This window comes from Rhodamnia argentea, chromosome 6, assembly GCF_020921035.1.
Source record: "Rhodamnia argentea isolate NSW1041297 chromosome 6, ASM2092103v1, whole genome shotgun sequence".
Classification (NCBI taxonomy): Eukaryota; Viridiplantae; Streptophyta; class Magnoliopsida; order Myrtales; family Myrtaceae; genus Rhodamnia; species Rhodamnia argentea.
In genome coordinates, this window is record NC_063155.1 from 29,877,781 (window position 1) to 29,894,123 (window position 16,343).

Here is a 16,343-nt window from a genome sequence, read left to right on the forward strand (position 1 = left end):
AGAGAATCAATATAAATTAATCTTCAATTAATTCAAAATTTAGAATGAAATTTCACAAAGTAACTACATAATTATTTGACTTAAATGACAAAAATTGAGAAGTAAAATTATTTTCGAGAACAAAAATTTTGTGTAATTATCAAACGCGTTTCTGTTTTAGGAACAGAAATTTTATGCAGTTGTCAAACACATTTTGATTCTCTAAAACTCATCTCGGGAATAGAATCAGAAAAAAACAATTCTAATCAGAATCACTTTTTAGCATCGGAATCGTTGCCACGCAGGCCTTAAGCGAGAAATGGAGGGGCAATTGGGTAAAAACACGGACGGAGGGAAAATGCAATACTCTCCTCCGCATTGCACCGTCAGGTTCAGCATCAGCGCGTGCGATGTCAGATTGGCTCGGATGTTATATATTTAACTAACCGCGCTTGGCTTTTCTCCAAGTGGCACTCATAATCCCAACAAGGTCAAAAACCGCTTGCCAAATTCAATGTTATCAACAGACCCAAAAAATTTGACCCAAAAAAAAAAAAAAAAAAGAAGGAAAAATACAATATTATGAAAAAGGGAATTCAACAAATTCCAGAGTAACACCAAAAAAGAAAAGAAATTTTTTTTTTTTAAAATGCGTTCTATATTTTATTTTATTTTTGTAGAAATTCTTATATTTTATATTGAAAAAAAAAAGGAAAATTTGGAGTCGTAATCGATAAAGGAACATAAGATGATGGGATGGGGATGGGCAACAGCAGCAGCAAGCAATAGCGACAATTACGTTACTACTTTGGATATCAACCACCTCGCATCACCACCACCACCACCACCACCACCCACCATCGCTTCGTTTCTCTCTCTGCCCTGCCCTGCCCTGCTCTGTGCTGTGCTTTCGAAGGCCACATTCCTCCTCCTTCCCCTCCCATGGCTTCCTCTCCCGAGATCTGACGCTCTCCCCCGCTCCTCCCTTCGACCCATTTCCATTTCTCTCGCCCTAGATATCTCGCCCTTTCTCCTCTCCCCGAATGGGTAGCAAGTGGAGGAAACTCAAGCTCGCCCTCGGCTTGGACACCGCCTGCCTCTACGTCCCCCAGACCCTCGACGACCCCGCTCCTCCCCCTGCCTCCGACGCCGCCGCTGCAGCCAGGTTCTCCGACGCCGCCTCGCTCTCCCCGACCGACCGCTCCCTCTTCCGCCGCCCCAGGACACCCACCCCCTCGTCCTCCGGCCTCCGCTTCCCCAAATCGTCCTCCCCAAAATCCTCCAAGGTCTCTTTGGCTCTTTTCTTCTTTTTCGTCTCTTATCCTGGTTTTCCCTTTTAACCTCTATCATGCGTGCTTGTGTATGCGCTGTGCATGTCGACGTGAGTGAGGGAGTCTGTCGACAATTGAAGGAGCCACTGGTGATTTGGGGCTCCTTTTTTTTTTTTTGTGGATAAATTCTCTTTTTTGGAAATTTTTTACTGTGCCATTTGCTTCGTTTCCAGATAGATTTGATATATTTTGATTTATCGTTTGATCTATCCTTTTGAAGTGCCTGTTTCTTCTTCATCGGATCTGATCGGTAGATTCTTGATTCTGCATCGGGGCGTCCTTAATCTTCCTTTGGGATTTTTTTCAGTTCTCTACGGATCACTCTCTTTTCCCTGAAAATAGACCGATAAAAATGAATTTTTTTTTATTCACATTTCCTGTAGAGGCTATAGCCATCAACTCATGTGCGGCCACTTTGTTTTGTGCATATCTTGTTGCCGTCTATGGTCCACAAAGTGGGCTGGTTGTGACAAGTTGATGCAATATCTGAATTATGTCAAGCTGGTTGTTTGCTGCGGTGTTGTTTTCCGCCCTCCAATTTTCTTTTGTGGTGCGTATGTGTGGACTGTGGGGTGGGGTGGGGCTAAAGTGGACTAGTCCCTTCAAGGACCATTAGCATTTGGCATGTAGGAAAAAGGAATCGCTGCATTTCACCCTCCCTTTTCTTCTTCCTTTGAACTGGAAAGTGCTTTGTCTGGTCAGCACAAGTTACATCTCTCTCTCTCTCTCTGCTTTTGATGTAATTTTCAGGGAACACTATGGTCCCTTGGTTTTGAGCCTTCTTAAAATTATCTTCGAGATAAAGGTGTGCCTTTTGAGAACTATGATGAAGATTGAAAATCCTAGACTCACCTTTTCTGTTCCTTAATTATGATTTATGTTATTTGGTTTTCTGTTGGGTGAGAATCTAACCAACCATTTGTTTTTTTCCTTGGATGTTGCTTCTAAGTAAGTACTTCCTGCAGGATGGATACATATAATGACCGGAGTCATCTTAGACTGCACCTTTTTAACTGACTAGCGCCTGTTGCTTTCACTAAGTGATTTGTGAAGCCAGGATGAATACCAGTTGATTAACAGTGTACCACAATAATGAATTTTGTGAACGTGTCTTCTTAGCTCTCTCTGTGTTCTTCTGTCAATACATTGCTTTCAGTAATAGTTCATGTACTGCCGGACGAACATATACCAAAATCGCATAGGAACCTGGATTCTTTGAATAGTGTTTATGTAGCCTTCCTTGTAAAACCAGCATATTTTTGTCACTTATCAAGTCAAAAGGCTAGTTCAATTTCAATGGATTTTATTTATGGATTTTTAAATTACCAGGACCTAATGATCACTCTTTCAGCTCCCAATTAGATTCTCAGAGATCGCCCTAAATGTAAGGAGGAACCCATCTAAACAGCATTGTTTGTGAGACTGTGAAAGTGTTTCCATGATTGATTAAATTTGTTAAGTTCTTGTGCTTGCTTATGGAATATTCTTACTTTTGTGATTAATTGGATTTGGCAAATTCTGAGGTTGAGTGGGAGGCATTTGGTTCATCGATGTTGCAGTCGTAAATTATGAAGATGGTGCTCAATTTAGAGTCCAACATCCCTACCTTTCTTCTTACACTTGGACTTTCAATATGCAGAGGACCTGTGCAATATGCCTGAACACCATGAAACCAGGAGAGGGCCATGCTATTTTCACTGCAGAATGTTCCCACTCTTTCCACTTCCATTGCATTACCTCCAATGTGAAACATGGAAACCAACTGTGCCCCGTTTGTAGAGCAAAGTGGAAGGAAATTCCTCTTCAGAAACCTGCTTCTGGCCTTCCTCATGGAAGGGCAAGAATTGATCCACTAGGTCGGGCACAAGATGACGGATGGCTGACTGTTTTGCCCCGGATACATCAGGCCAGGTTAGATGGTGGTAGGCCAATCTCATCACATCCACATGGCCCTGAGCCTAGTCGTTTTGACGATGATGAACCATTGGATAGTGAACCAGATAACAGTGAGGAAAGTACATTGGGTACTCCTGATGTCTGTAACACTTCTTTTGGGATTGTGGAGGTCAAGATGTACCCAGAAGTTCCAGCTCTTTTGAGATCGACTTCTACTGATAAATTCAACGTGCTAATCCATATTAAAGCTCCCCAAGCCAATAAGAGAAAGGATATCAGTGAAACTCAGGCTGAATCCCTGCAAACTCAGAAGTCTCGAGCTCCTATCGACTTAGTAACTGTGCTTGATGTAAGCGGCAGCATGGCCGGTAGTAAACTTGCTCTGTTGAAACGGGCAATGGGGTTTGTAATACAAAACCTTGGCCCATCTGACCGTCTCTCAGTCATTGCATTCTCTTCCACGGCACGCCGTCTCTTTCCTCTGCAGAGGATGACAGATATCGGCCGGCAGCAGGCTCTACAGGCAGTTAATTCTCTGACTTCAAATGGTGGGACCAATATTGCCGAAGGCTTAAAGAAAGGTGCCAAGGTCTTATCAGACCGAAAGTGCAAGAATCCTGTAGGTAGCATCATTTTATTGTCTGACGGACAAGACACATATAGCGTCAGCAGTCCAGGTGCTTCGGCTGCTTCCCATTGTCGAGGAGCTCAGCAATCTCTCTTGCCCCTGGCAATGTTTCAGAAAGATGGCACAGGTTTGCAGATTCCTGTACACACATTTGGGTTTGGCACAGACCATGATGCTGCCATGATGCACTCTATTGCTGAAACATCTGGGGGCACATTCTCCTTCATAGAAGCCGAAGATGTCATCCAAGATGCATTTGCTCAATGCATAGGTGGACTTCTGAGCGTTGTCATACAAGAGCTACAGGTGAAGGTTCAGTGTGCGGACCCAAGTTTGCAATTTAGTTCAATTAAATCTGGAAGTTACCAAAGCACCTTGTCATCTGATGAAAGGGCGGGGTCTGTTGACGTTGGGGATCTGTATGCTGAAGAAGAACGGGATTTTCTCGTGACGATCAAGATTCCAGTAGATGATTCTGGTCATGAGCTGTCATTGCTGAAGGTTATATGTGTTTATAGAGATCCTATTACAAAAGAGTTTGTTAGCTTGGAAGAAGCTAGTGAAGTAAAGATCCAGAGACCAGAAACAGCTGAGCCACTCGAGGTATCCATGGAAGTGGATCGGCAACTCAACAGACTCCGCGCAGCGGAAGCAATGGCAGAGGCTAGGGCTGCTGCTGAACGTGGAGATATGGCGGCTGCAGTCTCAATCTTGGAGAATTGCCTGAGGGTTTTGTCTGAAACTGTCTCTGCACAAGCCGCCGATCGCTTATGTACTTCCCTCTGTGCGGAACTGAAGGAGATGCAGGAAAGAATGGCCAATCGCCGCATATACGAGGCATCCGGTAGAGCTTATGTGCTCTCAGGATTGAGCTCCCACTCGTGGCAGAGGGCAACCGCGCGAGGTGATTCAACAAATAGCAATAGCCTTGTGCAAGCTTACCAGACCCCGACAATGGTCGACATGGTCACCCAATCTCAGACCATGATTCTAGGGAATCCAATGCCTCGGAGGAAACTTCGGCAGGCTCTGTCTTTTCCTGGACCTCGTCCAAGGTAATTTTGGAGTGGTCTTCAATCCATGTGATTGTTGCAATCTTTTTTGGTTTATTTTTTTCCCGTTTTCGGACTTTTGCTATTTTGCTGAGATAACTAAGGTTTTGCTCCAAACAAGTGGTTAAAGTGAGTAAGCAGTTGGAGTGGTAGCGGTGGGGGGGTTTGAAAAGCATATGCTTTCTTCTTTGAACATAGTGAAGTAATAAGAAACGTAAGGCTCGGGGGTAAAGGAATTGTGGGATACTGGGTTGAGTTTAGTTCTAGGACTCTTGGCATTGGAACTGTAGTTAGGAGTCTTGGTATGAACTGATGTACATGAAAAGATCAGTTTTTGAATGTCCTTGCACTTTTTTTCCATTTTTTTTTTGTTGGGTATTTTGAGAAGGGAGGTGGGTATAGCGTCACTGTAACCTGGGGGCAAAGTTGGATTTGTTTTTCTCTTGCAATATGATGGAATCTTGTCATTCTTCTTTCAGTGATAAGAGCTTCCTCTTCCTTCCCTTGACATTTTCTGCTTGCAACAGGGAAAAAAAGAGTGGATTTTGGGGTTTGATGTGTGGGTGGAGTTTCTTGAATGCATTAGATACTAATGGAAATCCATCTGCAGAAAGTGATTCTTCTGATTGTTTAAGAAGAAGTGGGGCAATCTAATCGGGTCATTGATGTGAAGTAATTAGTCTTATTCTTGCATCTAGTTACTCAGAAAAGGGACAAGCATATACTTATTTGTGTTTGAGGCGGCTGATGATTGATGGCGCGAAATCAATTTCGTGGTGGAAAGCATCTTGAACTGATTGTACCGTAACGATTCGAAACGTCCTGGTTGAATCGGAAGTTCATGCCTGACTCTTGAACATCCACCCAAGCGATAGAGCGTATTCGTTTTGCTCTTGGAATCAGTACATGCGCTCTCTGGAGATCGCCATCCGGAAGGTTAAAAACCAATTTAAGTAAGATAGTGAGGAACAGGTTAGCCTAAATCCGGATGCATCCGTTCGGGAAAGAGCGGAGGTGGACCACGCTGATGATTCCCCGCCCTGCCTGGTCCCTTCGAAATTGATTAGAGGCCCTTTTACTTATGTTGGGTTGCTTGAAGATGAATCTGCTTAGGATTCTGGCGGCACTTCCGGCTTCAACTCATCCATCATGTACAACCATCATTAAGTCCATCCGATTAGGGAAATATTATATTGGGATTTTGTCTAATCTAATGACGAGCCAAAGATGCCGGCACTGTACTGGTCTAAAAGGTAATATTTCAAAATTGCCCCCCAAAGAAGATCCATGCTTTAAATCGAAATATAATCACCCGCCCGACAGAGGGCAATTAAACAAGAAAAAGATTAGTCTTAGGAGACTGAATTATGATGTCATATATGACAATGTAACTTAAAAGGGTAAGGTAAGGCGTTGTGCGCGCGCGAATTGCAGAGACACGGTCATGATGCACGAGCACGGAGTTCACGGCCGGAGCCCCGATGGTTCCCAAGGTTTTTGGGGGGACTGGGGAGGCTCATCGGCGGACCGTGGCGTGGAGGACCGCGCCCAGGATCACGTGCCTGTAGATTGATAGCGGACACGTCTGAAAATAATAATGATTGTAAAGAAATCCGACAATCGAAATTCTTAGAAAATGGGAAAAAAAAGAAAGGGACAAAAAGCTCGCTCTTGTGGGGTCCACCAGCAAGAAAGCTGAAGGACGCCACCTCGTCATCAGTGCCATGGAGAATTCCCATCCCTTCATCTTCAGTAGCCAGTTCGACACGATCTCTCTCGTTCCACCTCTCTCTCTCTCTCTCTCTCTCTCTCTTCCAAGTTCCATTGACACTTTACACTTTACACTTTTCTCTGATTTGATTTGATTCGATGGAGGTTCCATCAAATTGAATACACAAGTTGGCGCACTCTCCATTTTGAGCTCGTTCGCAGTCTGATCTCTCTCTATCTCTCTCTCTCTCTGGCTCTCGCTCGCTGCCTCGCTCGCCAGCTACATGCACTACCAACTCCTCTAGCAGCAGTGCAGATCATTGAACTCTTTGAAGCGCATCGAAGTCGCGGGCTACACCCGTCGCGTCAGATTTCGGATTCTCTGAGGAGCATTTCTCTGCATGTTTTTAGCCGAACCAAGAGCGCCGGAGCAGGAACTCGCGTCTCCGGACATTTAGGTAATCTTGTAGCTCATTCGTTGCAATGCCTCTGGCTTCTTTTGTTCGCTGACAGTTGGAAACTGGAGTCGCATTTCTCTGTGATTCAGTGTGCTAGATTAGTGTTGCATGAGCAATGAGAATCAACCAGTGTCTTCCTGTCCAAGTCCCTGAAAATCTTTTCATCTTGTCGATGATGTCGCGTCGTACTGATCAAATGATAATTGGTTCGGTTCAGTCTGTGTTTTAGGCCATCCAAATTAGCAGTTCCTGGTTGGAATTAAAAATGTGAACTTCCCTAATTTGTTTTTGGTTGACCTACCAATGCCAACGTCATCCAATTTGTCCCCCACCTCACCCTGGACTTGTCTAGTGTTGGAGACGTGCGATGCTCTGACCTTTTTCACTGGATCAACGGTTCCCCACCGCCTGATCGGTTTCCTGGTGTTGGCTTTGCATCGTGCGGTCGGCAACAAAGTCCCGACAGCGTTGGGCCCCACAGGCTGCACTACGCTGAAACTCTCTACCTCACATGTCGCTATTACAATTCCACTATGTCCATCCCCTGTAACGTATGTTCTCTGTCTTTGAAGCCAAGTCTTTTAGCCGTTGGGACTTGGGTTGTGTTCTTCCGGAAATTTATTAGAAAGCTTCCCATTTTTCTCAAGGAACTAGCAAGGCGTACGTTCGTTGGAAGACCCAAATAAAAGAGGGTAACAGAGCCCCTGAAATTAGTTGACCTGTCTCTTTCGCGTATACAAATTGGTTGCTTTCAATGGGGTGGGTGATGGACTTGTATTCTAGCTTATTTCTCATTAATATATATGCCTAAAACGCCAGCAGTCTCCGTCTAACTCTCATTTGCTGTCAGATAACTGTTCGGCATTGCCCTTGTTTGGAGTACATGTTTGTTTTGAAATCTTAGGTGAGTCTCCTTGATTGGATTGTCTCAATCTATCATATTCTTCGCACAGGCTCAGTGACCTCCGCTTTCACGGAAGGAACATCCTCAGAAGTTTCCAGGCTCGAGAGTAAGTAGGTCTTCATGGCTTCAATTCAAATGCATTAGTCGAATATTGAGTGCAACCAATTTGTTTACTTAAATAGTGGCACAACAAACCGTCGCTTTAATTTTCAGCTTCTGAGACACGAGTCTAAATTTCCCAACATCTCATTCTTACCTCAACTGTATTTGTCAACTAAACCCCTGGAGTATTGTAGAACTCCTCACTGCATTCTCATTTTCTTGTTTAATTGAGATCTGTCTGCAGGTGGGTTTCTTTCCCTTAACTAAGGCTGATTGTTTTCAGTTTGGAAAGATGTGTCTTGACGATCCTCAAGAGACCTTGTTCTTGGCTGACCAAACAGCTTAATTTTCTGATGCACCATAGCCCCACAATACTTTTAGTGACAGGATCGGATATGCGTACATGACTGCACCTGCATTTAAGGCATACAGTTGCGTAACATCATCGGTTGGGTGTTTCTGGTTCCATCAGCTACACCAAATAATTCATGCTACCTGTTTTCTCCACCATTCAATGGCAACACACCGCTATTTTCAATCCACTTTGAATATAGTGCAGGTTGATCACCTGCTTTCCACTGTACATTGAGATGAATGAGCATTCCGAAGTGTTGGTTGGCCAAACATGATTTTGCATTCATGTGCTTTCTGCAACTTCAAGTCATTGACTATGGCAACCTCTGGACACTTAATGATCTTGGATTTCCGTATACACCTTGTCTCGAGAAGATGTTGGAGTACTTCTCCCATCTCTATCATTTAGAGCTAGTCTCCAGCTCCCTTTAGATTTACGTGGCAATTAAGAAGATTTTAGTATTTGAAATTCTCATGGACTTATAACTTGGTTTCTTTGCTTGTTACAGTGTGATAGAGACTTTCAATTTTTAAGTTCATTATCACTTAGAATTGTGTCCTTACTCTCAGATGAAGTGCTTTTGAATGTTATTCTTAGCCCTGCTTCTTATCTTCTTTGGACAGATTGACAATCTGTGATGAACTCTGACAAAGGAACATCTTATGGCTAATGAAGGATATATCTACTCATTAGAAGGATTTTCATGCGAAACACTGTTAGTATCGGTTTATTCCTTCAACCTTGTACTTATGTGGAGAGGCGATGGTCATTAAGAAACCAAATTTGATTTTGAATGAAACTGACTTAAACAAACTATGCAAGGAAAATCTCTTCTTTTTTTATTTACCATTTGAACAACTCAAAGTTTCAGCTATAATGTCTGGGGAGTACTCATTGATTTTCTGATCTTTCACTTCACTCTTTAGGTTGATATAAATGAAGCTTCACGGGGAAGTTGCAGTTATTTGTCTCGCTGGCTTCCTCTCGATTCATCGTATTTTTTGTGGTTAGTATAGATATGTTGGACCATTGTTTATTGACTCTACTCTTGATCAAATGAATGCTTGCCCTGTCTAAATTGTGGACATCCTTGGTGTCCTTCATTATGCATGCTTTTTTCCTTGAACAACTTTTGCACAATTTGGACCTAGTTGTATTTCTCCCTTTGAGAACATGGCAACTAAATTACCTCCATTAGTGACTTTGCCTAGAATTTACCTCTGGTTATTGGAAAAGCCTATTTACATTATTCTTCTACCTGTGGTGTTGATGGTTTTAGGACTGACTTACTTAGCGATTGCTGCAAAGTTAATGAATGAATGACTTTCGTTTCCTAGCCAAATTTTAGAAAAGAATTAGAGTTCCTCCGATTAATGTAAACACAAATAATTTGTGGCAGCTGTGTGCTCTCTCAATATTGCTTATGCTGTCTATGATTTTTCTGTGGCTGACTAAATGCTACAAAAATATGCAAAAAAAAAAAAAAAAAACTGGCTGCATAATCACACTTTCGAATTTGTTTTTCTGTGGCAGATGAATCTTCTAATGCATTTGGGACAATCAAATGGACATGTGCATGCTTATCAGACCGAGGGAACCAAAACTCTTTTCTCTTATCAAACTGCTCTACATCCTGTAATTGTACTTCAGGTATGTTTCCTATCTTTCATGGAAAAAATTGACTAGAAGCTTTAAACTTATCTTGACGTTGAATTGATTCTTAATAATGTTTGAACTATTTTTTTTTTTTTTGTCACCAAATGTCTTCTACCAAAGAACTGGTTTCTTCTTTGTTTGATTAAATTCTAGTAGAAACTTTTGGCAGCTTGCTGTTAACTCTGGGGGGTATTCACTGTAGAGATTCTCATCTATTTTGGATGTGCAATTCTGTACAAATGTAATGGAATAAAAGGTTCTACCCTTTGGTAATCGTTATCTATACAATGCTTTGAACCCTATGTGGAGGTTCATGAGATATATCAGTGGTAACTGTTGACGAGATAATTTCAATGTCGCACATTAGCATTAGCAATTGTTACTTCTCTATTCGAAAGGCACTTCTAATTCAGGAGCATGTTTATATGGTGGAAGATTTGTTCATCAAATGCTAGTTATTGTCTGATCTACGAGAAATCTAATGTATACAATGCTTTGAACCCTATGTGGAGGTTCATGAGATATATCAGTGGTAACCGTTGATGAGATAATTTCAATGTTGCACATTAGCATTAGCAATTGTTACTTCTCTATTCGAAAGGCACTTCTAATTCAGGCGCATGTTTATATTGTGGAAGATTTGTTCATCAAATGCTAGTTATTGTCTGATCTACGAGAAATCTAATGTTGAAATTTTCTAAACAGTACTACTGCTCTACGCATAGTCTCTCTCTCTCTCTCTCTTGTTGTACCTCTTTGAACTTCAATCTGTGGCTTGTAAGTATAGATCCGGAATGCCTAAATAGTAGACTGCTGTCTTATATTTAATTGCTGAATCCATTGACTTCGCATGCAGCAGCTGGAGGAAAGAGTGAAAATATGTGGACATGCAGATGCATTGACATGTTTCCCAAAATTGCATCTGTGATCAATGATACCAATTGCTTCACAGCCTGCAATTGCACTGCAGGTAACACAACTGTCCTTTTCCTTTTGCACAATCGTTTGTTTGGTAGAAGAAGGCCTAAGCTTAAAATAGTCAGGACCCCCTCCTTGGTTTCTGTCAATGGCTGTTGTCACTTAAAACTTGTATATTAGGGTTAGAGTTGGACCACAATCCCTCATTTAACATAACATTAGTCAAGTGTTTAATTGAAGTCAGGACTCCCGAACGTGTAATTTCAATTAAAGTTGCAGCTATGACCAAAAGATAAAAAGCCACAGCCACCCCCTAGCCAGTAGCCTTTAAAATGATATGGTGGTTGGAATTGCAGAACTTTATCTAGTTGTTTATATCAACAGTCAATACAAATTCCTAATCGGAATTGGGTGGCTGCTGCTGAAATTGCTCTTCATAGTTTTCCCCTAGACAACGAGGTTAGATTTTTTTCTACCAGATCTATGACTGTAAATACCTAAGGTTTGCTTTTTCAGAGGACTTCGATGAATCTAAACCTCCTATAAGTTTTCCTTAGATTCTACGTTTCTTCATTTTCACACGGGTGATGTTCTTATACTTTTTCTCCAATACCTTGATATGTTTCCCTGGATTGAGATGGTGTTCTTGTCCTGAATAAACTAGTACTCTGGATTATGTACGAAATATAGAGCAAACATTCTGACAGACATTTTGTTCTTACCAGGTTCTCTTAATGAGGCACAAGCCTCAGATAAGCACAATTCAAGCAGAGCTGTCATAATTGTACTATTAATCTGTGTCCTTTTCACAACTATCGCATTCCTTGCCTCGATCATGTTCTACTTTTGCCGAAAGGAGAAGTCCCCAATCCAGTCACCTGTGTTCTCATCGGACAAAGAAACAAGTTGCAATAGTGCCACTAATTTAATCCAACATAAGATCTCATCCACTCGAGAAGCTAAAGTTAATGTTTCTTCCCCTATCAGTTCTTTCGTAGGTAAGTACGTTGGTGATGCTTCTTTGTTATAGTAAAGAAGAGTTTTCTATTTGCTTTGATTTCATTCAAAGAGCAGGAGTTTGCTAAAATTTATTGACTAAAGATTCTCTATTCATGCTGATTACATGAAATGCACTGCTCTTGCTTGCTGTCATCCAATATTTGTATCTTCACTTTCAGGGTGCTTCTACAAGGCTTCATTCTTTGTTAAACACAAATCCGGAACTGTACATGGTATCTTACTTCAGTTTGCGTACTCTGAACTGGAACATGCAACCAACTACTTTTCCAGTTCTAATCTCATTGGACTTGGAGGAAGCAGCTACGTGTATCGTGGACAGCTTAAAGATGGTAAAATTGTCGCTATTAAGAGACTTAAGCACGAGGATGGTCCAGATGCAGACTTAAAGTTTTCAACTGAGGTACCTGGTCAATGCACAACAATTTCTTTTATGTCAAATTATACGTCCTTTGGCATTCATAATGGATCTTTCTGCTCAGGTGGACCTCTTATCAAGACTTCATCACTGTCATGTGGTGCCTTTGCTCGGATACTGCTCAGAATTTCAAGGGAAACACGTTGAAAGGCTGCTGGTGTTTGAATTTATGCCCAATGGTAATCTAAGAGATTGTCTAGATGGCCCAATAGGAGAGAATATGAGCTGGGATATCCGTGTTGGAATTGCAATTGGAGCTGCAAGGGGGTTGGAGTATCTCCATGATGCAGCTGCTCCAAGAATCCTGCATAGAGATGTCAAATCCACAAACATTCTTTTAGATGAGAATTGGAGGGCCAAGGTGAGAATATCTTCTCGCATAATTGTAATGCTGATGTTTGTCTAGATTCTTTTCCTTCCTTCTTTCTTTTTTTTTTTTTTTTGGTTGGGGGGGGTGTGTGGGAGGGGGTGTATTTTATCACATATAGTGTGCATTAACCTTAGAATTGCATCTGATGATTGTAGTCATAAGTATAGTTAGCTTCTTTTGGTAACCAAGGGGTTGATTGTTAATAGATTGGTATGCCCGTTCTTACACTACGATAACAATTAAATTTATGCAGATAACTGATCTTGGTATGGCTAAATGTTTAAAAGCTGATGACCTACCTAGCGGTTCCAATTCTCCAGCAAGGATGCAGGGTACTTTTGGCTATTTTGCTCCTGAGTACGCAATTGTTGGGAGAGCCTCGCTCAAATCTGATGTTTTCAGTTTTGGGGTGGTTCTTCTTGAGCTCATCACTGGCCAGCAACCAATCCATAAATCAACCAGCAAAGGAGAAGAGAGCCTTGTCATATGGGTATAGTTACTATTATGTTCCATATTATGCAGTGAAATGCGGAGTTCTAAGTTGATTTTTCTTGTAATAGGATCTTCTGTGCTGGTTTTACTTCTCAAAACTCCATCTCCATCTTATTATAATTAGTTGAAGCCATCATAACCTGGTTCCTTGATGTTTCTACTTCTATCATTTATCGCTGGGTTCCAACAATTGACTGGTGCTTTTTTCAACTTCAATGGGAAATCATATAATCATGTTTCCAATTTCATCATCAATTCTGATGAGTATATTACATTAACAGATTAACTAAATTTCTCTCTATAATGATGCAGGCTACACCACGTTTACAAGACAGTGGCCGAGTGATTGCAGAGTTGCCTGATCCCAGGCTGAAAGGAAACTTCCCCGAAGAAGAGATGTATATAATGGCTTACCTGGCAAAGGAATGCCTGTTATTGGATCCTGACTCTAGACCAACCATGAGTGAGGTGGTTCAAATTCTTTCCACAATTGCACCTGATAAATCTAGGATGAGAAACATACAGGCCAGACTTTTTCAGGTAATGACCCCCTGTCAAAATTGCTGGGATCTTGCATATGCGAAACATGCCATGTTACCGTTAGTGTTTTTTTTTTTTTTTTTGGTAAGGTGTTACCGTTAGTGTTTTGTCTCTGGTTAATCCTGATAATACGTTTGGCTGGTTTGAAGTCAATTTATCATGAAAAGTCGTGTCTCATTACTTTGCCACTTGATTATTGTGGAAACCCATTTTTTGTTTCATTGCATTTTTGCATTTGCCCATCACTCCAATTGAATTTTCTTTGGTGCTTCTCTGATGTGCAGTGGTCTTCTGCCAGCATGAAATCTGATTTGATTACAGAAAGACCTGGCAAACTGGTAAATAGTCCTATAGACGCAGAAGAGTTGAAAAATATCGCGTCAAACGGGTTGTCCAGCCCATGTTCTTCATGTTCTCTACCAGTTGATGTCGGCCCAGAGCCTTGGGTTGCAAGCAATGACAACAATATTTCCTCCAATCATGCAGAGAGATTGATTCTGCTCTCCTCTAAAGCCAGGAGCTGCCGTTCCCACGAGGATGATACAGTGGACTTAGTTGAACCTCGGTTCGAATCCTTCTGCTTGGCGACTGCAAGTCCCCTTGAGAAGGCACATTGAGTCAGTTCATGGGGATGAGAGCAGCAGTGAGTACATAATTTCTGTAAACCTGCATTGCAATGTATTGGCTTCTTTTTGGCCTATTTGTTTGTTGAGTATACATAGGTTTACGAGATACATTAAGCTTCTCGTCTTTCTTTCATTTTTGTTCCCTTTCCCTCTCAAAACATAGGTTGAATTAGGTGGGAGGGTTCCAACCTCTTTCTTGGTTGTTTCATGCTTAATCAAATTGCTTGTACAGAAGTTAAACAATAGAAATGCCAATCTCTTTTTAGTAGAAATCTGAACTTCGATAGGATTCTGAAATTGTGCCACTTTCTTGTAGATTTGATGTGTGAAAGATGCCTCAGAGTTCAGTGTCATTGGAACACTGTCAATTGACTAACTAAAATGAGTTTAGTTGCGCAAAAGGTTGTAGGATGATTGAGGTGGAAAACACACAGCTTTGTTCTCACAAGTTTTTCTCTTTACTGAAGCTTTTTTCTGTCCTTGAACCATTTTTCTCAATCCATTGCCGCAACAGCCGGAAACGTGGATAATTGTCCATAAAGTCCTAAACCTATTGTGTGATGGCCAATTCGGTTATAATCTTTTCAATTGTGCTAATATAGTCTTAAACCTTTTGAAGACTTGTCAATTTAGTTCTAAACTTTTCAATTGTGCCAATTTAATTCTAAACCTTTTGACGATTTACCGATTTAGTTCTAATTCTTTTGATAATTTGCTAATTTAGTCCTTTTTGCCAATATATAATTAGGACTAAATTGATAAAACTTCAAAAGGTTTATGATTAAATTGTCGAAACTTAAGAAGGTATAGGGCTAAACTGGCACAATTGAAAGGTTTAAGGCTACATTTGTCAAAAATTTTAAGACTAAATTGGCACAATTGAAAGATCTAACACTAAATTGGTCGTTGTACGATAGGCATCTGACTTTATTTTACGACTTTCCCGCCAAAAAACATGTTGTCATGACAGCTTACATGAAAACTTGATCTAGACTCAATGACAGAGAGATAGTTTGATCTGTCAAGAGATTGAAGCAAACCAACACGACTCGTCGGCAATGAGTCCGGTCAATACTCTACAATTTTTTTAACGCAAACTGATCCATCAAGATAGCCTTACAGGGCACATGCAGTGGGAACGAGACTTGTTGCTTGAGGAGACCGGGACAGAAAAAAGAATGCCAGGATACTGAAAACTGATCTTCTTGCACAGATTCAATCAGCAAGTGAGAGGCATTAACAATCCACATCGCCTCACTACTTTTCTATAATTATCCCTCTTTCTGCGAGTATCCCTAGTTTTCGTGCACATGCAATCTCAAGCTAGTCTTAGTTCATACGTTACTGGCCTGATGAACATGTCCAAAACCTGGGTAGTTAGTCCCATGGCTTGACTGGTAGATGAATGCCTTGACCGGAGGTCAGTAGGAGCATTGGACTACCCTTTAAAAGCCATCTTAACCTCTCTTCAAAGGATAGAGAGCCTCATTCACTCAGCTTCCTGCTCTTCGCTTCGAGAAAGTGTCGGATCTCTCTTCTAGGTCGGCAATGGATCCACCGCCACCGGCAAGTGCACCGCTTCTGGCACCCGCTCCTCCGCCCGGTCCGCCCGGTGGAGGATGCTTGGATTTCATGTAAGATGATTCTTTCTTCACCACTCTTTTCAACTCTACATGTTAACCGGAAGAGAAGAAGAAGAAGAAGAAATACCCAAAGTTCTAATGCATGCAGACTAGCATGAGACAAATTGCTCATTATTGTTGATTCTTTTCTTCCTTTGTTGGCCTGCTGTGCAGCTTGTGGTTTCTGGGCTGCTGCGGCCTGTACCGAAGCTGCTGCCCGCCGCTCTTCGAGCCTGGGCCTCCCCCGCCGTGAGGCTTTCCGCATTTCC

At 41.7% G+C, this 16,343-nt stretch overlaps 2 protein-coding genes and 2 long non-coding RNA genes across 8 annotated transcripts; 3 read left to right on the forward strand and 1 right to left on the reverse strand.

Moving 5' to 3' along the window:
* Positions 1–756: 756 nt before the first annotated feature.
* LOC115752186 (E3 ubiquitin-protein ligase WAV3) lies at positions 757–5,894 on the forward strand. Of its 2 annotated transcripts, none has more exons than XM_030690241.2 (3): positions 757–1,265; positions 2,950–4,889; positions 5,414–5,894. In XM_030690241.2, exons 1-3 carry the CDS (start codon positions 1,023–1,025, stop codon positions 5,538–5,540), a joined length of 2,310 nt encoding a protein of 769 aa, XP_030546101.1. In that variant the 5' UTR covers positions 757–1,022; the 3' UTR covers positions 5,541–5,894. The 2 variants fall into 2 exon arrangements, with proteins under 2 accessions (XP_030546101.1, XP_030546102.1); XM_030690242.2 differs by having other exon boundaries at positions 5,497–5,894.
* On the reverse strand, positions 1,653–6,842 carry LOC125315418. The gene is made up of 2 exons (XR_007198670.1): positions 6,672–6,842; positions 1,653–2,038 (listed from the first exon to the last, which is right to left on the reverse strand). It is a non-coding gene; the product is annotated as an uncharacterized LOC125315418 (long non-coding RNA).
* LOC115752187 (receptor-like serine/threonine-protein kinase NCRK) lies at positions 6,565–14,724 on the forward strand. 4 transcript variants are annotated; one of them, XM_030690248.2, is made up of 13 exons: positions 6,565–6,645; positions 6,877–7,054; positions 8,008–8,068; positions 9,039–9,130; positions 9,342–9,421; positions 9,949–10,065; positions 10,928–11,041; positions 11,715–11,987; positions 12,168–12,409; positions 12,489–12,785; positions 13,048–13,284; positions 13,599–13,826; positions 14,111–14,724. In XM_030690248.2, exons 5-13 carry the CDS (start codon positions 9,352–9,354, stop codon positions 14,441–14,443), a joined length of 1,911 nt encoding a protein of 636 aa, XP_030546108.1. In that variant the 5' UTR covers positions 6,565–6,645; positions 6,877–7,054; positions 8,008–8,068; positions 9,039–9,130; positions 9,342–9,351; the 3' UTR covers positions 14,444–14,724. The 4 variants fall into 4 exon arrangements, with proteins under 4 accessions (XP_030546108.1, XP_030546106.1, XP_048136209.1 ...); XM_030690246.2 differs by having other exon boundaries at positions 8,008–8,064; XM_048280252.1 differs by having other exon boundaries at positions 8,008–8,064; positions 10,931–11,041.
* An 869-nt stretch (positions 14,725–15,593) lies between these two features.
* On the forward strand, positions 15,594–16,343 carry LOC115752222. Its single transcript, XR_004016706.2, has 2 exons — positions 15,594–16,086; positions 16,249–16,343. It is a non-coding gene; the product is annotated as an uncharacterized LOC115752222 (long non-coding RNA).

Bases quoted from the DNA above. Each gene is read 5' to 3' on its own strand.
- LOC115752186 (XM_030690241.2), top strand. From the start codon at position 1,023: ATGGGTAGCAAGTGGAGGAAACTCAAGCTCGCCCTCGGCTTGGACACC. The intron at 1,266-2,949 runs GTCTCTTTGGCT...TTCAATATGCAG, and splicing joins CCTCCCCAAAATCCTCCAAG to AGGACCTGTGCAATATGCCT. The intron at 4,890-5,413 runs GTAATTTTGGAG...TGCTTGCAACAG, and splicing joins TTTCCTGGACCTCGTCCAAG to GGAAAAAAAGAGTGGATTTT.
- LOC115752187 (XM_030690248.2), top strand. From the start codon at position 9,352: ATGAAGCTTCACGGGGAAGTTGCAGTTATTTGTCTCGCTGGCTTCCTC. The intron at 11,988-12,167 runs GTAAGTACGTTG...CTTCACTTTCAG, and splicing joins CCCTATCAGTTCTTTCGTAG to GGTGCTTCTACAAGGCTTCA. The intron at 12,410-12,488 runs GTACCTGGTCAA...CTTTCTGCTCAG, and splicing joins ACTTAAAGTTTTCAACTGAG to GTGGACCTCTTATCAAGACT.